Below are 22,398 nucleotides of genomic sequence, written 5' to 3'. Positions count from 1 at the left end.
GCAATATCTAGTTATATAGTATTAGACTAAGAGGGGAAGGGGAAACCTAATATATCCATTATAAAGATACAAGGGGGACTCTGGATCTGGGTGGCATTGTGGGAGTATGAGTAGCAAGGCTGAGGATTTCACAACACACATGCCCTTAAGGTGCCTCCGCCTGTCATGCAATAAGGTAAGTCATCACCTAGGAAGGATAAGTGGTGAAATTCGTGAAATGATTTCTAATTTAATCTTAGTGCGTTTTTTTGCAGAATCTCTCTGGATTGTGGATGCCCAAGTTAAAACAATTAATTGTACTTTTTTAATCAAAATAATTGATGATGCAACATTTTGTGAAATAATTTGTAATTTTTTTAAGATATTATTACTAACCCCTTTAGCAACCTTTTCAATTAGGAAAGTTAGCCTTTTTTAATCATATGTCTTAATACTGCTAAATGTATTTTGTTCACTAGCCTATCCGATCCTACCCACAAGCATCTGGTTAGTAGAGATTAAGCGGGTATCCGATGATATCTCTGGTCTTATGTTTTCCATGCCTTTGAAATTTTGTAATGATAACTATGTCACTAAGGCCAATTCTGCTAAAAACTACACCGATTTTAAGACACATGCAAAAAAACCAAAAAAACCCCAGTGCCCTATAGGGTCGCTATGAATCAGAATCGACTCGACGGCACTGCGTTTTTTTGGTTTTTTTTTTTTAGATGTGTCTTAAAATCGGTGTAGTTTTTAGCAGAATTGGCCTTAGTGACATAGTTATCATTACAAAATTTCAAAGGCATGGAAAACATAAAACCAGAGATAACGGATACACGTTTAATCTCTACTAACCAGATGCTTGTGGGTAGGATCTGATAGGCTAGTGAACAAAATATATTTAGCAATATTAAGACATATGATTAAAAAAAGGCTAACTTTCCTAATTGAAAAGGTTGCTTAAGGGGTTAGTAATAACACCTTTTAAAAAATTACAAATTATTTCACAAAATGTTGCATTATCAAAAGACACTTCTCCAGTTTATAAACATCAAAATTTGAAAATGTGTCTTGGAACTGAAGAAAAATGACCTCTCTCTAAACCTTCCAAAGATGGTTAATTTGATTTAAATACTTCCATACCCAACACTTTCCCCAGAGCTACTTTCATTTCCTTGTTTCTATGACTGTAGATGATGGGGTTCAATGTTGGAGGCAGCACAGTGTAAAACACAGACAACTCAATTGACCGCAAGTTAGAGGGTGGCTTCAGGTGGTCCAAGGAAGCGGTTAGAATAAAAAGGGTCACAACAACCAGGTGAGGGGTGCAAGTGGAAAGGGCTTTGTTCCTACCCTCTGAAGAGGAGATCCTTCGGACAATGGGGAAGATGTGAACATAGGAATAAGCAATAAACACAAAGCAAACTAGTGAGGCACTGAAAATAAGTGCAATGATGCCAATTTCTCCCAAGTTCAGTTTGGAATCTGAAATCAAAATAATTTGCGGAATATCACAGAAAAACTGATGGATTTTATTAGAATGAAAATTATAGAGAATGTTGCCTCAGTGTGCATTGCTGCAGAGACCACCCCACTGATCCACAGGCCCTACTGCTCATGATGACCTCATAGTGCAGTGGACGGCAGATGGCCACATAGCGGTCATAGGACATCACTGTGAGAATGGCTAATGCAGCACAGACAAAAACTGCAAAAAAAAAAAAACACCTGCAAAACACACCCAAGGAAGGATATTGAGCTCCTGTGCATCAGAGAGTTAACAACAAAGTTAGGAACAGTGACAGAGATGTAGCAGATGTCTGTGAATGACAAGTTCTTCAGGAAGAAGTACATGGGAGTGTGAAACTGAGGATGACAAGTAATGAGGAAGATGATGAGCCCATTTCCTATCAGAGCTGCCAAGTAAGCCATTAGGAACAGGATACCATGTAGGTTTTGCATCCCTGGGTCCGTGGAGAATCCCAGAAGAAGAAACTCAGTGACGGCTGTGTGACTGATCATCTCCACCTGGGCATGTTCACAAAGTGCAATCTGTGTATGTAATCAAACATGTAGAAGTGAGACTGCTGGAGATTTACTTATAAGGAGGAGCATTAGCATTTCACATTCCAAGCGGCAGAAATCATTGATTTTTATTACAGTTAGGAGCCCATAAATGTTTAACGATTGACTAGCTCCAAAGGAAAGGGGGGAGCTGATAGCAGTGTTTGCCAATTCCTGTGGCGTAAGCGTTGGCACTGTGACCACATCAAGAGGAAGAGAAGACACACGTACGCAATATTTGTCATAGTTACAAATTCATTGTATCTCAATAGCTACTGAATAAGTAAATGGAATTAAATTAATAGTTAATATTTATTTAGTATTTCCTGTACAAAAGGTGAAGAGAAATGTAGTGGTTAAAGTAAAGTTTTCTGAATACAGAATTCCTCATTTTAACTGGCTGCTTACGGTTCTCTGACTAGTTGTTTAACTTCTCTGTACCTGATATTCATACTTTTGTCTGAGGAGTATTCTGATGACTTAATTAGTTAATGTATACTAAGACCTTATAAGTTTCCCACTTATCCTATTATATTAATGAGAAGATGTTGGCAAATGGTGATGTTGATTTGTTGAAGATGGTGCACACTATTGATTTTAATCTGTACAGACAGGGAGGTCATCAGGTGCTCTGACAGCTCCAGTTTAAGAGCCCAGGGTAATAAGGCAGAGATCGCCTAATTGTTTTCCCCACACATTATTGCCAATGTCAACAAATGTCAAAGATGGGACTGGAATGTTTTTAATTTGTCAGTGCCTGGCTCTTCTCCCCAAAGTACACAACATATTGTGTTTTTGGCAAGTAGTACACAAAGCCTCATGCATGCTAAATAATAAAAAAATAATCAAGTCATTTTTTGTTGCTAACACATGATTCTCAATAGTTACTGCCATTCTCACTAGAGAAAAATGTGTTTGTGTGCAGCATGTACACTTAATCCTTGGTGAGTGCAGGGACAGAACAAGAGAGCATTGTTCCAATTTAGAGACAAATTGCCATAATGTTAATTGTGTGAGTTTTTTTTTTTAATAAACATTAACCATGGATTACATGTTATTTTTAGCCTATTTTTCTCAGAACTTTCTTCTCCAATTTGCCCACCTCAGCCAGTACCTGTATAACATTGGGCAGCCTCTACAGTTTTACCAATATCCTTTCCTAAAGGAAATTTTGTGTCTTAAACCAGAAGAATAACAAAAATTCTAACTCAAAAGTTCAGGACTAAAATCAATGTACATTTGTTTTTACTGTGTTCTTAACCTTGACCCTGTCCAGTATTCCTTATTTAAAGCCTCGGTTTCCCACTTTTTTCATGTCTCAGGCCTGCACTTCTGCCTTGAAATTCAGGGATTTAATGAATCTCTTTCCACTAACTGGAATGACTTCATATATTTATATCACACTTCACAGTGTCAAATATTTCTAACCTTAGAAAATCTTGTAACTGATATAAAGGCTCATAAACAATGGCTCAGTGTAGTAGCATTTGCCAAAAGGGAGTGTGGTCTATTTTTTCTTGCATCAGGTATTCCCAGAGTGTTTAATCCACTGGGGTTTGGTACTATTTGCCATAGATGGGGCTAGGAATGAAATTCTGGTGACATATTTTGTTTTTTGGACAGTATTTATCTTGGTGGTAGGGTTAATTGCTATATCATCTCTAAATGAAAATACCATATCTCGGCTACCACATTCCAATTCACCTAAACATCAAAGTAATTCAGTGCTAAAATCCTTAGCATTGTCTGTCTTATGTTGTGGATAAAGCACAAACTTTTAATTATGATAATGCTTTAAAATGCACATGTTTCTTAATGTCATAACATGGTTACAATTGTGAAGAAATTTAGCATATATTTTCTTTATAAGAGAAGATTTTATAAATGCTAGAATTCTCAAAAAATATTTTGTTCAGCAGAGGGACATTGGCTGAAGGAATAATAAAAGAAAGCCCTAAATTGTCTTCTCTGTAATGTTTTAACATTGCCTCTAAGAAAAAAAAAAAAAAGATTTGTTGATATCAAGATTGGAGAGAGCTCAAGAACGATTTCTCATCCAGTTATACAGAACTAGCAGAACAATTTAAATAAAAAACAGCTACTCTTATTAGAATACATATTGAAAATGTAACACTAATTTAAAATGTAGATGTAGATGTTAATTTTCTCAGGCGAAATGCAAAATATTATCAGAATTTATTTGGAGAAGTGTTTTAAGCGTGGATATGCAATGTTACCAAAAATCAGAAGATCCTTTAAGAAATAAGAAAATATATTTTGATTTTGCATAACTTTACTGAAAAAAAAATTAGATATGTTTAGAACTCTACTGTTTGTACAAGAAAAGTATTTCAATAATTTTATTACTATTTCAGGGAATTCAGTGTAATTTGACAAAACAACTTTTCTATAACATAATCTTAATTCTACCAGTCCCTTTGTGTGTGCATATGCTTCCTTATGCTCCAAAATGTCATTTCTTTTTACTCTGAGATTGTCTACTCTTGATTGTATCTTAGACAAAAAAATCAGGATTTTCAGTACTATATCAATTTCTTTTGAGATTATATAAACCTAAAACAAACCTAGGTTTGGAATTCAGTATCTATGTATCTATAGATCATGCTTGTAAGTACAATTTAATAGGTTGTACTTACATGATGGCTTATATTAATCTCTGAAAAGCTGGAATATAATAGAGACTGTTAGTCTATTTCCTTATTACAGCTTTTTCACTTTAACATGTGACTAGAACTCTCCAGTCTTCATTGATTGTCTTCATCCATGAGCATTTCCTATCATGCAATGTAATAGAAGTAACATGCTCATATAGCAACAGGAACTGGGAGAGCGTAATTCCCCTCTCACTGAGAGAAATGATATCTCAAAGCTTCCCTAAGGAAGAGATAAAATCCCAGGCTTAAAGGTTGCAACTCGGATGCTGAGAAATCTACCCTAAATAGTTTCAAGGACACCCAAGAGAGAAAGAGTTGGGACAAGTGAGACAAAGAGGGTAATTGCAATTTGGAGATCTGGGAAATACAGGCAAGAGATCAAGCCCACAGGACTAGTCAATGGGAAAGTTTTTCTTTTATGATGCTCATAGTGGAGAGACAGGGAGTTTCAACAAAGCAGTTAAGGGTCAAGCTAGGATATATACAAGAGACATAAAAATCCATTAATCTCAGATATTTAGTTAATCATTTCACTACATGAAGTAGCCAAAACTTGTTTTCTACATAATCTGTTTTCTAGAACAATAATTTTTATGAGTAAAAGTTAAATGCTAGGTTTTTAACCTAAAATTTCACTACAACCTTACTTGTAATCATATATACATATATTTGAATATTTATCATATGTGGAATAACCTAAAGAGTGTCATCAAACTAATATCTGCCTTTAGAGGGCATACTTCCTGGGTTTTATTATAAAAATTAACATTACCCTGAGGAAATTACATGAATAATCATTATTTTTATGTTTCACTTAAAAATGTTAACCTTTTATAGAAGGATCTTCTGTTTAGATATATCAACCAGTATAGCAATATTTTGAAAGATCACCAAACTGTTTCTGCTAGGTCCATTAATTTGATCCTAGAATAAATTATTTTTCTTATTGTACCATACTGATACATTACTTTTCTAAGAAAAACTTAGAGCCTGGAGTTGCAATATTGAAGGATTCTATGGGCAAAATATTGAACATTGCAGGAAACCTCAAAAGAAGATGGAAGGAATACATAGAGTCACAGTACCAAAAGAGATTGTCCATGTTCAACCATTTCAGGAGGTAGAATATGATCAAGAATCGATGGTATTGAAGGAAGAAGTCCAAGCTGTGCTGAATGCATTGGCAAAAAGCAAGACTCCTGGAATTGACAGAATACCAATTGAGATGTTTCAACAAATGGGCCCAACGCTTCAGGTGCTCACTTGTCTATGCCAAGAAAATGGAAAGACAGCTACCTGCAAACTGTTTGGGAGAGATCTACATATGTGCACATTCCAAAGGAAGGTGATCTAATAGAATGTGGAAATTATTGAACAATAACATTCATACCACCAAAACTCGTTGCTGTTGAGTCGATTCTGTCTCATAGTGACCCTATAGGACAGAGTAGAACTGCCCCAAAGAGTTTCCAAGGAGCACCTGGTAGATTCTATCTGCCAACCTTTTGGTTAGCATCCAAGCTCTTAACCATTACACCACCAGGGTTTCCATTCATACCACACTCAGGTAACACTTGCTGAAGACAATTCAAATGTGTTACAGCAGTACATTGACAGGAACTGCCAGAAATTCAAACCAGATTCAGAAAAGCATGTGGAACAACAGATATCATTGCTGTTTTCAGATGGATCTTGCTGAAAGCAGAAAGACCCAAAACCCACTGCCGTTGGGTCGATTCCGACTCATGGTGAAAGCAGAAAAAGAAAGCATTTACTTGTGTTTTATTGACTATGCAAAGGCATTCGGCTGTGTGCGTCATAACAGATTATCGATAACACTGCTAAGGATGGAATTCCAGAACACTTAGTTGTGCTCATGAGGAATCTTCAAGTAGACCAAGAGGCAGTTATTCATCAGAACAAGGGGATACTGCATGGTGTAAAGTCAGGAAAGGTGTTCATCAGGGTTTTATTCTTTCACCATACTTATTCAAATTGTATGCTGAGCAAATAATTGGAGAAGCTGGCCGCTGTGAAGAAGAGTAGCGTATCAAGATTGGAGGAAGGCTCACTAACAACCTGTGATATGCAGATGATACAAACTTGCTTGCTGAACGTGCAGAGGACTTGAAGCATTTACTGGTGAAGATCAAAGACTACAGCCTTCAGTACAGATTCCACCTCAACATAATGAAAACAAAAATCTCCACAACTGGATGAAAAAGCAACATCATGATAAACAGAAAATATTGACATTGTAAAGGATTTCATTTTACTTAGATCCACAATTAAAGCCCCTGGAAGCAGCAGTCAAGAAATCAGACAATGTAGTGCATTGAGCAAAAGACCTCTTTAAAGTTTTAAAAAGCAAAGATCTCACTTTGAGTAATAAAGTGTGCTTGATCCATGCTAAGATATTTTCGATTATCTCATATTCATGTGAAAGCTGGACAAAAAATAAAGAATACCAAAGAAGAATTGGTGTCTTTGAATTACGGTGTTGGTGAAGAATATTGAATATAATATGTCCTCCTGGAAGAACTAACAAATCAGTCTTAGAAATAAGTACAGTTAGAATCCTCCTTGGAAGTGAGGATGGCGAGACCTTATTTCACATACTTTGAACATGTTATCAGGAGGGACCAGTCCCTGGAGAAGGACATCATGCTTGGTGAGGTAGAGGGTGATGAAAAATAGGAAGATCCTTGACCAGATGGATTAACACAGTGGCTACAACAATGGGCTAAAACATAGTAATGATTGTGAGGATAGCGTAGGACCAGTCAGTGTTTCATTCTGTTGTACAGAGGGTCACCATGAGTCAGAGCCAACTGGATGGCACCTAACAACAATAACCTTTTATAATTTCTAATATTTTCATTTATACCTGAAAATTTCTCTTTAATCATAACTTAGGTAAACCTTATGAGAAACGGTATATAATAATACTGGCATTATATTCTATTTTTGCTCTCATTTTCATTGAGATTTGATTTTCTGAGTCATACACACAGTTTTTTCTTTGTATCAGAATATAACAATATGAGGAATTTAAACAAGTCTTTGATGTTCAGTTGGATTTTTTTTTTTTTTTTTGGCAAGCTAGCACACCTATGTGTGCTTAGCAAAACACCAGGATGTTCCTTGGAATAGGGATGGCAAGACTCCATTTCACATACTTTGGACATGTTACCACCGGAGGGCCCAGTCTCCGGAGTAGGACATCATGTTTGGTAAAGTAGAGGATCATCAAAAAAAGAGAAAGACTTTCACAGTGACTGCAACAATAGGCTTAAGCATAACAACGATTGTGAGGATGGCTCAGGACCAGGCAATGTTTCCTTCTGTTGTACAGAAGGTCGCTCTGAGTTGGAACAGATTGGTGAGCACCTAACAACAACAAGCACACCTATGTAACCAGCACTCAAATGAAGAAAAAATGCTACCAGCATTCTAAGAATATCCTTTTGGTCTTTTCCAGTGGCTAATCCTACATGGGTAACACATATAATAACTTCAAATTATCAGTTTGGATGCCCGCTTTTATATTTTGTACAAATAGAATCATGCTATAACCTTTTGTCTATGTCCTGTTATTGGTAATTATTAAGATTGTGTGCATCAGTATTTTGGTCAACCTCACTGATACATACTAGTTCAATGCATAAAAAAATTCACAATTTATCTCATTGTTAGTTGCTTTTAATAATCTTGTGTTAGAGTATGTGCAATATAAAATGCTGTTAATTGCTGTTGAGTCAATTTTGCCTCACAGTGATCCCATGAGCAAAGAATAGAACTGCTACATAGAGTTTTCAAGGCTGTCACCTTTCAGAAGCAGATCACCAGACCTGTTTTCCAATGTGTCTTTGAGTGGATTTGAACCTCCATCTTTTTGGGTCATAGTGAAGCACTTAAACATTTGTGCCACCCATGTATATACTTTTTTATTGATGAATGTAGATATAGATTTGTGTTGGAGACCTGTGGATGGTGGGTCATAGTAAGCACATATCTGGGGTGTTGAACTCACTTAGACGCTCCCAAATATCTCCACACCACAGCCACTTTCCAAGTAGCAGAACATTGCCCATGACCTGGCCCATGATTTGTAAGTACACTTCCCTTAAGTTTCGTAACACTTCACCACACTCACATTGCCCAGAACTTAAGCACATAATCATAGCTAGTTGAAATGGAGTTTTATTTTTTCTTTGAAAGCACAATTCTTCAGCAGTGCATAGTAATCCACAGCTTTAGTGACACGTGGTTCTTACAAGAAAATGCATTGTTAACATTATCTGAGATCAGCGTAACAGCACAGACTCCTGTAAAGGGGTACCGTTGGGCCAGCAGGTTGATGTCGGGAAGAGCACATTAGAAGACAGAAACCCTTCACCCACACACATCCTACAATATCTAGTTATATAGTATTAGCCTAAGAGGGGAAGGGAAAAGTTAATATATCCATTATAAAGATTCGAGGGGTATACTGGGTCTAGGTGCAATTGTAGGGAGTATGAGTACCAAGGCTGAGGATTTCCCAACACACGTCCCCTTAAGGTGCCTCTGCCTGTCACGTGATGAGGTTAGTCATCATCTAGGAAGTATAAGTGGTGAAATTCGTGAATTTATTTCTAATTTAATGTTAGTTGTGATTTTTGCAGAATCAATCTGGATTGTGGATACCCAAGTTAAGCTATTAATTGTACTTTTTAAATCAAGAGAATTGATAAGGCAACATTTTTATAATAATTTGTGATTTTTCTTAAAGATATTGTTACTAGCCTCTTAAGCAACCTTTTCAACTTGAAAAGTTAGCCTTTTGAACCATATGTCTTAAGATTGCTAAATATGCTTCATTCACTAGCTCATCCAGCCCTGCCCACAAGCATGTGATCAGCAGAAGTTAAAGAGGTGTCCAATGATATCTCTGGTTTTATGTTTTCCACACCTTTGGAATCCATTTTATAAGACAACTATGTCACTAATGCCAATTCTTCTAAAGACTACATCAATTTTAAACACATTTACAGTTTATAAATATTAAAATTTGAAAATGTGTCTTGGAACAGAAGAAAAATGACCTTTCCCTTAAACCTTCCAAACATGGTTAATTTTTATGCCCAACACATTCCCCAAAGCTGCTTTCACTTCCTTGTTTCTAAGACTGTATATCATGGGGTTCAATGTTGGAGGCAGCACAGTGTAAAACACAGACAAAATGAGATCAAGATCTGATCTCAAGTTAGATGGTGGCTTCAGGTAGTCCAAGGAAGCAGTTAGAATAAACAAGGTTACAGCAACCAGGCGAGGGGTGCAAGTGGAAAGGGCTTTGTTCCTACCCTCTGAAGAGGAGGTCCTTCAGACAATGGAGAAGATGTGAACATAGGAATAAACAAAAAACACAAAGCAAACTAGTGAGGCACTGAAGATAAATGCAATGGTTCTACTTTCTCCTATATTCAGTTTGGAAACTGAAATCAAAATGATTTGTGGACTATCACAGAAAAACTGATGGATTTTATTAGAACTGAGTTATAGAGAATGTTGCTGCAGTGTGCATTGCTCCAGAGACCACCCCACTGATGTATGAAGCCCCCACCATTTGTCCACAGGCCCCACTGCTCATAATGACCTCAGAGAGCAGTGGACGGCAGATGGCCACATAGTGGTCATAGGACATCACGGTGAGAATGGCTAATTCAGAGCAGGCAAAAACTATGAAAAAAAAATCTGCAAAACACACCCAAGGAAGGATATTGAGCTCCTGTGCATCAGAGTTAACAACAAAGTTAGGAGCAGTGATGGAGATGTAGCAGAAATCTATGAATGACAAGTTCTTCAGGAAGAAATACATGGGAGTGTGAAACTGAGGATGACAAGTAATGAGGAAGATGATGAGCCCATTTCCTGTCAGAGCTGCCAAATAAGCCATTAGGAACAGGACACCATGTCGGTTTTGCATCCCCGGGTCCGTGGAGAATACCAGAAGAAGAAACTCAGTGACGGCTGTATGACTGATCATCTCCATCTTGGCATGTTCACCAAGTGCAATCCGTGTATGTAATCAAACATGTAGAAGTGAGACTGCTGGAGATTTACTTATAAGGAGGAACATTAGCATTTCACATTTCTGGTGGCAGAGATACATTGATTTATAGTTATGTACTGATAAATGTTTAACAATTGATCAGCTCCAAAGTGGGGGGTGGGAGAGAGATTGATAATAGTGCCTGATAGTGTCTATGGTATAAATATTGCCTCTGTGACCTTATCAAGGGAAGATACAGAATCGTACACAATATTTGTCAGAGGCAGGAATGCATGGCATGTGAATAGCTACTGAACGAGTAAACATAATTAAAATAATAACATATATTTAGTTTTTACTGTACACCAGGCAAAGTTAGATGTAGTGGTTAAAGGCAAAGCTTCTGGATCCAGAATTCCTGGGTGTGCATCCTCAGTGTAACTTATGGCTGTAGGTACATGACAAGTTATCTAACCTCTCTGTACCTAAGTTTCATACTTTTTCTGAGAAATGGTCTGATGGCTTAGTTAGTTAATGTGTGTTAAGACCTTAGAAGTCTCTCAATTATCTTATTAATGAGATGATGTTGGCAAATAGTGAGGGTGATTTTGTTGAAGATGGTGCATACTTTTGATTTTAATCTGTATAGTCAACGAGGCCATCAGGTGCTGTGATAGCTCCAGTTTAAGAGCTCAGGAAAATAGGCTAGATTGGTGAAAACCCCAACATTATTGCCAATGTCAATAAATGTCAAAGATGGGAGTAGAATGTGCTTAACATGACATTGATCTGGCTATTCTCCCCAAAGTGCACAGCATAGTGTTTTTGGCAAGTAGTAGGCAAAGTGTCCTGTATGTTAAATAATAGAATAATATGATCAGGTCATTTTCTGGTGCTAATCTGTGATTCGCAATGCTTACTGCCCTTCTCAATAGAGAAAAGTTTGTGTTTGTGTGCAGCTTGTACATTTAATCAACAATGACTGAGGGGACAGAGCAAGGGAACATTCTCCCAATTTAGAGACACATTACCATAAAAAAAATTTTTTTTTTTACCATAATGTTGTGTTTTTTGTTTTTTAATAAATATTAACCATGGAGTACATGTTACTTTTATCTCATTATTTCAGGATGTTTGCTTCCCAGGCAAATTGCTTACCGCAGCCAGTATCTGCATAACATTATGCAGGCACATACAGCTTTACCAACATCTATAATTTTACCAATATCCTAATCTAAAGCAAAGTTTGCATTTTAAACCAGAGAAATGACAAGAATCGTAACTCAAAGGTCCAGGGCTAAAAACAAATGTGCATTTGCTCTTACTATTGTCTTAAACGTGACCTTGACCAGTATTCTTTATTTTATAGCCTCGTTTCCCAATTTTGTTTCTGTTCTATGCCTGCACTTCTGCCTTGGCGTTCTGAGATTTAATCAATCTCTTTTTCCCCCAACTGAGAATGGTTTCATGAGTTCAAAACCTATCACATGTCACAGTTAACTATCGTTTACCCTAGAAAACTCTGTAACTGATCTAAAGGCTTGATAAACAATGGCTGGATGTTGTAGCATTTGTAAAAATGGAGTGTGAGCTAGCTGCTCTTGCATCAGATGCTCCCAGCATGTTTAATCCACTGGAATTTTGCCCTCCTTGACATAGATGGTGCTAGAAATAAAATGCTCTTAACACATTTCAGTCTTTGGATGCTACTTATCTTGGTGGTAAGGTGAATTGCTATTGCAGCTCTAAATAAAAACTGTGTATCTCGGTTACCACATTCCAATCACCTAATCACCAAAATAATTCACTGCTAAAATCCTTAGCATGTTCAATTTTATGCTGTGGATAAAGCACAACCTTCTAATTAAAATAATACTTTAAAATTCACATTTTCCTTAATGTCAGAGTAATAGCTGTGAATAAATTTAGCATATATTTTCTTTTATAAAAGAAAATTGTGTAACTGACAGAATTCTCAAAAAATACTTTGTTCAGGAGCAGGACATGGGCCAAATTAATAACAAGAGAGCCCCAATATTTCATCTTTATAATACTTTTGACAAACACTGCCTCTAATAATTGTTGATATCAAGATTGAAGAGAGCTCAAGAGTTATTTCTCATCCAGTTATGCAGAATTAACACAACAGTTTAAACAAAACATAGCTACTCTTACTAGAATACATTTTGAAAATGTAACATTAATTTAAAATGTAGATGTTAATTTTCTCAAGAGAAATGCAAAATATTACCAGAATTTATTTATAGCAATTTATTTGGAGAAGTGTTTTAAGCATGTATACTCAAGGTTACCAAAAATCAGAAGATCCTTTAAGAAATAAGAAAATATATTCTGATTTTAACTAACTTTGCTGAAAAATTATTAGAGATGTTTAGAGCTGTACTCTTTGTACAAGAGAAAGTGTTTCAATATTTCTATTATATTTCAGTGAATTGAGTACAATTGGATGAAACAGCTTTTTTTTATGAACACATTCCTACATCTACTCACCTGTTTGTGTGTATGGGTCTGTTTCTTTATGCTCCGAACTGTCGTTTCTTTCCACTCTGAGATAGTCTTCTCTTGAATGTATCTTAGACAAAATAATCAGAATTTGCAATAATGTATCAATTTATTTTGTGATTATCCAAACCTAAAATAAATCTAAGTTTGAAATTCAGTATCTACATATCCATAGACCATACCTGGTCAATTAATTTAATAATATGTTAGAAAAAAAAAGAAACACTTTTTTCTTCTATAGATAAGGAGTATACGAGCCCCTCAAAAAGTGCCAATAGGTGGTACTTACGTGATGATTGTGTATGAATCTCGGAAAAGCTGATAAGTAAAAGTCTGTTTCCTTATTGCAGCTTTTTCACTTTTGCTTGTGACTAGAACTATTCAATCTTCATTGATCATGTTTGTGGATAAGTATTTTCTATCAGGCAATGTAATGTTATAGAAATAACATGCTTGTATAGCAACAGGAACTGGGAGAACATAAGTCACCTCTCACTGAGAGAAACGACACCTCAAAGCTTCTCTAAGGAAGAGATAAAATCCAAGGCTTAAAGGTTGCAACTCAGAAGCTGAGATACCTACCTTAAATAGATTCAAGGACACCCAGGAGACAAAGAGTTGGAACAAAAGAGACAAAGAGAGTAATTGCAACTTGGAGGTCTGGGGAATACAGACAAGAGATTAACCACATAAAATTAATTAATGGGAAAATTTTGTTTTGTTTTGTCTGTTTATGATGCTCATGGTTGAGGGGGGATGTACAACAAAGCAGTTAAGGATCAAGCTAGGATATACACAAGAAACATAAAAATCCATTGATCACAGATACCGAGTTAATTATTTCACTAGGTGAAACAGCTCAAGTTTTTTTAATACGAAACCGTTATCTACAATAATTTTTTTAAGTATATGTTAAATACTAGGTTTTTAATCTAGAATTTGTCTATAGCCTTACTTGTAAAAATACATAATAAATAATCAGTAATTTTTAATATTGGACAATTAAAAACACAAAGAAAAAGAGACAAATAAAAAATAAATAAAAAGAATGAAGCAAAATAAACAGAGCCTAAGAGACCTATGGGACATCATCAAGCCTACAAAATATACATTATGGTATTCCACAAGGAGAAGAGAGAAGGGGGCAAAAAAAAATTGAAAAAAAATAATGGCCAAAACTTCACAAAATTGGTGAAGGAAATAAATATACATATCTGAGAAGCTAAACAAATTCTAAGGATAAACTCAAAGGGATCCACATCAAGACACATTATAATCCAACTCAGGACAAAGAAGGAACTTTGAAGTCATCAACAGAGAATGGTTTGTTACATACAAGGACTTTTCCATGAGGTTAACAGCCAGTTTCTCATCAGAAACTATGAGGACCAGAAGGAAGCGGAACAATATGTTTAAAGTGCTCAGAGAGAAACACTGGCAGCCCATGGTGTATGCAGTACTCTTTGTCAACACAATAATCCAAAGGCATGAAGTCTTCTTCAATCTTCCTCATTCATTGTCCAGTTTTCACATGCATATTGAGGCAATTAAAAATCCCACGGCTTGTGTCAGACACACCTTAGTCCTCGAGTGACATCTTTGCTATTCAACACTTTAAAGAGGTCTTTTGCTGCATATTTGCCCAATACAACACGTCATTTGATTTCCTGACCGCTGTTCCCATGGGCATTGATTGTGGATCCAAGGAAAGTGAAATTCTTGATAACTTTAATCTTTTCTCCATTTGTCATGATGTTGTTTATTGGTCCAGTTGTGAGAATTTTTGTTTTCTTTATGTTGAGGTTCAATCCATACTGAAGGTTATAGTCTTTGATACTCTTCAGTAAGTGCATCAAGTCCTCTTCACTTTCTGCAGGCAAGATAGTGTCATCTCAAACCACAGGTTGTTAATGAGTCTTCTTCCAATCCTGACACTGCATTCTTCTTTATGCAGTTCAGCTTCTCCAATTATTTGCTCAGCATACAGATTAAGTATGGTGAAAGAATACAGCCCTGATGCACACCTTTTTTGATTTCAAACCACACAATATCCCCTTTTCTGTTCCAACGACTGCCTCTTGGTCAATATACAGGTTCCTCATGAGCACAATTATGTGTTCTGGAATTTCCATTCTTTGCAATGTCTTCCATAATTCTTCATGATCCACACAGTCAAATACCTTTGCATAGTGAATATAACACAGGTAACCAACTTTCTGGGATTCTCCTCTTTCAGGCAAGATCCGTCTGACATCAGCAATGATATCCCTTGTTCTACATCCTCCTCTGAATCTGGTTTGAACTTCTGGCAGTTCCCTGTTGATCTACTGCTACCATCACTTTTGATTGATATTCAGAAAATTTTTACTTGCGTGTGATATTAATGACATTGTTCGATAATTTCCTCCTTCTGTTGGTTCACCTTTCTTTGGAATGGACACAGATAGGGTCAGTTGGCCAGGTAGTTGTCTTTCAAATTTCTTGATATAGACAAGTGAACATGTCCAGTGCTGAGTCTGTTTGTTGAAATTTCTCAGCTGGTATTCCATCAATTCCTGGTGCCTTGTTTTTCACTATTATTTTCAGTGCCACTTGGACTTCTTCCTTCAGCACCATTGGTTTTCGACCATATGCTACCTCGTGAAATGTTTGAACATAGACCAATTCTTTTTGATGCTCCTTGCTTTATTCAATATTTTCCCAGTAGAATCCTTCAATATTGGAACTTGAGGCTTGAATTTTTTCATCAGTTCTTTCAGCTTGAGAAACGCTGAGAATGTTCTTTGCTTTTGGTTTCCTAACTCTGGGCTTGCTCATTTCATTATAATACTTCAATTTGTCTCCTCAAGCCGCTCTTTGAAATTTTCTGTTCAGCAATTTTACCTCATCATTTATTTCTTTTGTTTTAGCTACTCTATGTTCAAGTGCAACTTTCAGAGTCTCTTCTGACATCCATTTTGGTCTTTTCTTTCTTTCCTGTCTTTTTAATGACCTTTGCCTTCTTCAGGTATGATATCCTTGATGTCATTCCACAACCGGTCTGGTCTCAGGTCATTAGTGGTTAATGCATGAAAACTATTCTTGAGATGGTCTCTAAATTCAGGTGGGATATACTCAAGGTCTTCTTTTGTCTCTTATGGACTTTTTCTAATTTTCTTCAGCTTCAACATGAACTTGCATATGAGCAATTGATGGCCCATTCTGCAGACGGTCCCTGGCCTTTTCTGGACTAAAGACGTTGAGATTTTCCATCACATCTTTCCACAGATGTAGTCAACTTGATTCCTGTATATTCTATCTGGCTAGATCCAGGTGTATAGTCCTCATTTATGTTGTGAAAAAAGGTATTTGCAACAAAGAAGTTGTTGGTCTTGCAAAATTCTATCATGTGATCTCCAGCATCATTTCTATCACCAAGGCCATGTTTTCCAACTACCCATCTTTCTTCTTTGTTTCCAACTTTCACATTCCAATCACCAGTAATTATCAATGCCTCTTGATTTTATGTTTGATCAATTTCAGACTGCTGAATTGGTATAAATCTTCAATTTCTTCATTTTTGCCTTTAGTAGTTGGCATATAAATTTGAATAATAGTCATATTAACTAGTCTTCCTTGCAGGCATATGGATATTATCCTATCACTGACGGTGTTGTACTTCAGGATAGATCCTGAAATCTTCTTTTTGATGAAGAATGCAACACCATTCCTCTTCAAGTTTTCATTCCTGGTATAGTAGACTATATGATTGTCTGATTCTAAATAGCCAATACCAGCCATTTCAGTTCACTAATGCCTAGGATATCAATCTTTACACATTCCATTTGGCTCAGTGGTTGCCTCTAACCAAAATGTCAGCAGTTTGAATTCACCAGCTGCAACTTGGAAACCCTATGGGGCCATTCTACTCCATCCTAAAAAGGTGCTATGAGTTGGAATCAATTAGAAGGTGATGGGTTTAGTTTTCCAATTTTCCTTGATTCACAGCTTGTACACTCCACATTCTGATCATTAATGGATGTTTGCAGCTGTTTCTTCTCATTTTGAGAGGTGCCACCTCAGCAAAAGAAGGTCCCAAAAGCTTTACTCCATCCATGTCATTAAGGTTGACTCTATCTTGTGGAGGTAGCTCTTCCCCCATTGTATTTTGAGTGCCTTCCACTCTAAGGAGCTCATCTTCTGACATTATACCAGACAGTGGTTTGCTGTTATTCATAAGGTTTTCCCTAGCCAATTTTTTGACAATTATGCCACCAGGTCCTTTTTCCTAGTTTGTCTTCATCTTAAAGCTCTGCTGAAGCCTTTTCACCATGGGTGACACTGATGGTATTTAATATATGGGTATAATAGCTTACAGTATCACAGCAACACACAAGCTACCACAGTAGAACAAACTGACACACTTATGGGGAATTTAATGAGGTTAAATTCACCAATAAAAAGACAGAAGTTGGCAGAATTAAAAAAAAAAAAAAAAAAAAAAAAACAAGATTCAACTTCTTGGGTTATGCTGCTTATAAGAGATTCACTGACTCACCTGAGGCTCAAAAACACAAATAGTTTGAAAGTGCATAAATAGGAAAAGTTACTCAAGGCAAATAGAAATGAGAAATGTCTGAATTGACAACATCAATATCAGACAAAATAGATTTAAGTAAAAAACTGTTACAAGTGACAAGAAAGGGACTTAAATTGAAAAATGGGACAATTCAAGAAGATATAACAGATAGAAACATATAGGCATCAGAAAACAAAGTCTCAGAATATATGAAGCAAACATTGGCACAGATGGGGGGAGAAATAGCCAGTTTTCCAATAAGATTTGGAGACTTCAGTACTAAATTTTAATAAAACATCTAGCCTGAAGATCAGTAAAGAAATAGAGGACTTGAACAACACTATAAACCAACTAGACCCATCAGACGTATACAGAATACACATTCTTCTCAAGTTCACGTTGATCTTCTTCAGGATAGACCATTTGTCAGAGCATAAAACAAATATCAATTAATTTAAAAAGGATAAAAATCATGCAAAGTATCTTCTTCAACCACAAGGAAATGAAGCTGGAAATTGATAACATAAAAAAATTTTAAAAAAGAAAACCAATTGGCAAACACAAAGAAATTAAACGACACTTTCTTGAACAACTAATTCATCAAAGAAGAAATCAAAAGGGAAATTAAAAAATATTTCAAGACAAACAATGAAAATACAGTGTACCAAAAACTTATAGAATGGAGTGATAGCAATGTTTACAGGAAAATGTATAGCTTAAATAACATTAAAAAAGAGGGAAGGTCTCAAATCAGCCTAAATTTAAGCCTTAAGGAACTAAAAGAAGAACAAATGGATCTCAAAGATAATAGAAGGAAGAAATTAATAAAAATTGGAAAAGAGATGAAGAATAGAAAAACAATATAAAGAATCAATAAACCCCAAATCTGGTTCTTTAACAAACATCAATGAGATTGGCAAACCATTAGCTAGGCTGACTAAGATAACATCTAAGAAAAAAAAAAATTCTGTCAAGTTGATCTCAACTCAGTGACCCTATAGAACAGGGTATAACTGCCCCACAGAGTTTCCAAGGCTGTAATCTTTATAGAAGCAGACTGCCACATCTTTCTCCCACGGAGCGGGCTGGTGGGTTCCAACTCATGACCTTTTGGTCAGCAGTCAAGTGCTTAACCACTGCACAACCAAGTTTCCAAGAAAACATAGACACAATAACTAAGACTATAAAGTGTAGATGTTATTACCAACCTTACAGAAATAAAAAGGGGATATATGGGGGTAAAGAACCTAACTTTATCCAATGAAAGATGGTCTTTGTCCCACTAAATATACCAGGAACTTGAATATGCCAAAAGAATAAACAAATCTGTTTTGGAAGAAGTACAACTAGAATGCTCCTTAAAAGCAAGAAAGGCGGGACTTTGTCTTACATACTTTGGACTTGTTGTCAGGAGGGATCAGTCCTGGAGAAGGACATCATGCTTGGCAAAGTACAGGGTCAGTGGAAAAAAGGAAGAGCCTCAATGAGATGGATTGGCCGTGGGCTCAAGCGTAATGATTGTGAGCATGGTGCAGGACCCGGCAGTGTTTCGTTCTGTGGTCGCTACGGGTCAGAACTGACTGGACGGCACCTAACGACAACAACCCACTAAATTCAGAACCATATCTCTTAAAAAATTACTAATTAAGCTTTTAACTAGGTTGTAGTAAATTTTGTCTTCCCCTGTAGGTGCTTGTGTCAGCTTTTCACTGAATGTCAGAGAAAGTAATTTCTCCTGACCATGGCCTGCAAGGTTAAGGATTTCATTTCACTTGGATTCACAATCAAAGTACATGGCAGCAGTAGTCAGGAAATCAAGTGATGCATATTACATTTGGCAAATCTGCTGTAAAAGACTCTTTAAAGTCTTAAAAAAGCAAAGATGTCACCTTGGGGACTAAGGTTCACCTGACCCAAGCAATGGTGTTTTTACTAACCTCATATGCGTGCAAAAGCTGCACAGTGAGTCGGGAAGGCTGAAGGAGAATTCGTGCCTTTGAATTACGGTGCTGGAGAAGACTACCGGACTGCCGGAAGAATGGACAAGTCTGGCTTGGAAGGAGAATTCATGCCTTTGAATTACGGTGCTGGTGAAGACTCCCGGACTGCCGGAAGAATGGACAAGTCTGGCTTGGAAGACGTGCAGCCAGAGTTCTTCTTAGAAAGGAAGATTACAAGACTTGGTCTCACATATTTTGGACGTGTTGTCTCCAGGGACTAATCTCTGGAGAAAGATATCATGCTTGGTAGAGGGTCAGTGAAAAAGAAGACCCTCAATGAGATGGATTGACAAAGTGGCTGCAACAATGGGCTCAAACATAGCAACAATCGTGAGAGTGGAGCAGGACTAGACAGTGTTTTGTTATGTTGTACATAGGGTCACTATGAGCTGGAAATGACCTGATGGCACCTAAAAACAACAATGACAACAACCTCCAGAGTCTTGTTTAAATAAGGAGTTACGAATTCTTCTTCAGATTTGAGCATATTACTTGAAATAGTGGAGAAGGAATGGAGTTTTTTGGACAATAATTTTAATTCTTTGACTTGTTTTTGAACTATTATTATTTTAAAATAAGAAGTTCTTCAAAGTAAGTTGTAAATTCTGACACTCTCCTTGGTAAAAGTCATATCCTCCCAGGAGTTGAGAAATTCTGGTGGTTGATATATTTCTGTGACTGATTCATGAGGCTTGATCTTCTTCTGTGATGTCATTGTAGCAAAACAACTCATTAAACTTCATCAATAAATGTGTATCTTTAAACTAATTCTGTTTTTGAAATTATATTAGAATATATTATATGTGATATCAGAAACAGAAGCCTCAAGTTGCAATATTGAAGAATTCTATTGGCAAAATATTGAATGATGCAGGAAGCATCAAAAGAAGATGGAAGGAATACACAGAGTTACTGTATCAAAAAGAAATGGTTGATGTTCAACCATTTCAGAAGGTAGCATATGATCAAGAACCGATGGTACTGAAGGAAGAAGTTCAAGGTGCGCTGAAGGGACTGGCAAAAAACAAGGCTCCAGGAATTCACGGAATACCAATTGAGATATTTCAATAAACAGATGCAGCGCTGGAAGTGCTCACTCTTCAATGTCAAAAAATTTGGAAGAAAGCTTCCTGGCCAATCGACTGGAAAGGAACCATATTTATGCCCATTCCAAAGAAAGGTGGCCCAACAGAATGTGGAAATTATCGAGCAACATCATTACTATCACACACAAGTAAAATTTTGATGAAGATCAATCAAAAATGGTTACAGCAGTATATCTACAGGGAGCTGCCAGAAGTTCAAGCTGGATTGAGATGAGGAAATGGAATGAGGGATGTAATTGCTGATGTCAGATGGGTCTCGGCTGAAAGCAGAGAATGCCAGAAAGATGTTTACCTGTGTTATATTGCCTGTGCAAAGGCATTTGACTTTGTGGATCATGACAAATTATGGATAACATTGCAAAAAGTGGGAAACTCAGGACACTTAATTGTGCTCATGAGGAACCTGTACATAGTCCAAGAAGCAATGGTTTGAATAAAAGAAGGGGATACTGTATGGTTTGAAGTCAGAAAAGGTGTGCATCAGGGCTGTATCCTCTCATCATACTTATTTAATCTGTATGCTCAGCAAGTAATCTGAGAAGCTGGACTTTATGAAGAAAAATGCAACATCAGGATGACAGGAAGACTCATTAAGAACATGTGATTTGCAGATGACACAACCTGGCTTGCAGAAAGTGAAGAGGACCTGAAACACTATAATGAAGATCAAAGACTATAGCCTTCAGTATGGATTGAATTTCAACGTAAAGAAAACAGAAGTTTTCACAAATGAACCATTAAGCAGCATCACGATAAATGGAGAAAAGATTAAAATTGTCAAGAAATTCATTTTACTTGGATCCACAAGCAAAGCCCCTGGCAGCAGGGGTCAAGAAATCAAACAAAGAGGGCGGAGCCAAGATGGCAGAATAGACAGACGCTTCAGGCAAGCCCTCTTTACAACAAAGACCCGAAAAAAACAAGTGAAACGAGTGTATTTGTGACAAGCTGGGAGCCCTGAGCATCAAAGGAAAGCTTAGACAATGAACTGAGGGCAGGGGAAGGAAGAGACCGCTCAGAAGCGGAGAGGACTTGCTGGACCTGAATCGCAGGGAGCCCTCAGGCACCATTCCCGGAGCTGCAGCAACGGGCTGGTCCCAGCGATCGGCCTCAGTTTCCTCAGGGAGAAGCAGCAGCAACACAACCCTCTCACATCCCCGGAACCTGAGCAGAAGGGCGCTCTCGGCAAAAGCTAAGTGCTTGCGTGTATTTTACCAGGCCCCCCCACCCCCAAGCCGGCTTCAGCGGCTGAATCCCTGGGCCTGAGATAAACCCTGATGAGCAGCTGGAGCCGTCCTCCCGGCCTTGGGGAAGGAAAAAATTTGCAACTGGGGGGAAAAGATAATTTGCTAGCTCCATTAACTGGGGGAGCTCAGAACAGAAGCAGCTTCTATCCAGGCATAAACCGTCCATGGACCTTGAGCACCTTTCCCTTCTGCATGGACCTGTGTGGGCC

At 37.2% G+C, this 22,398-nt stretch overlaps 1 protein-coding gene across 1 annotated transcript; it reads right to left on the bottom strand.

Moving 5' to 3' along the window:
• Nucleotides 1–1,099: 1,099 nt before the first annotated feature.
• On the bottom strand, nt 1,100–10,755 carry LOC126068522 (putative olfactory receptor 14L1). The gene is made up of 4 exons (XM_049871193.1): nt 10,327–10,755; nt 1,929–2,034; nt 1,595–1,690; nt 1,100–1,467 (listed from the first exon to the last, which is right to left on the bottom strand). The coding sequence occupies exons 1-4, from the start codon at nt 10,753–10,755 to the stop codon at nt 1,100–1,102; spliced, it is 999 nt and encodes a 332-aa protein (XP_049727150.1).
• Nucleotides 10,756–22,398: the final 11,643 nt, after the last annotated feature.

The sequence above is a fragment of the Elephas maximus genome, chromosome 2, assembly GCF_024166365.1.
Source record: "Elephas maximus indicus isolate mEleMax1 chromosome 2, mEleMax1 primary haplotype, whole genome shotgun sequence".
Lineage (NCBI taxonomy): Eukaryota > Metazoa > Chordata > Mammalia > Proboscidea > Elephantidae > Elephas > Elephas maximus.
The sequence above is the reverse complement of the archived record's forward strand: the minus strand, read 5'-3'. Positions and strand labels throughout refer to the sequence as shown.

Excerpts from the sequence above, each read along its gene's own strand:
- LOC126068522 (XM_049871193.1), bottom strand. The coding sequence starts at position 10,755 with ATGGAGATGATCAGTCATACAGCCGTCACTGAGTTTCTTCTTCTGGTA. Across the intron at positions 2,035-10,326 it reads GTGGGGCCTGTGGACAAATG|ATTGCACTTTGTGAACATGC; the intron begins GTGGGGGCTTCA and ends TTACATACACAG. Across the intron at positions 1,468-1,594 it reads CTATGAGGTCATCATGAGCA|ATTCCAAACTGAACTTGGGA; the intron begins GTAGGGCCTGTG and ends TTTTGATTTCAG.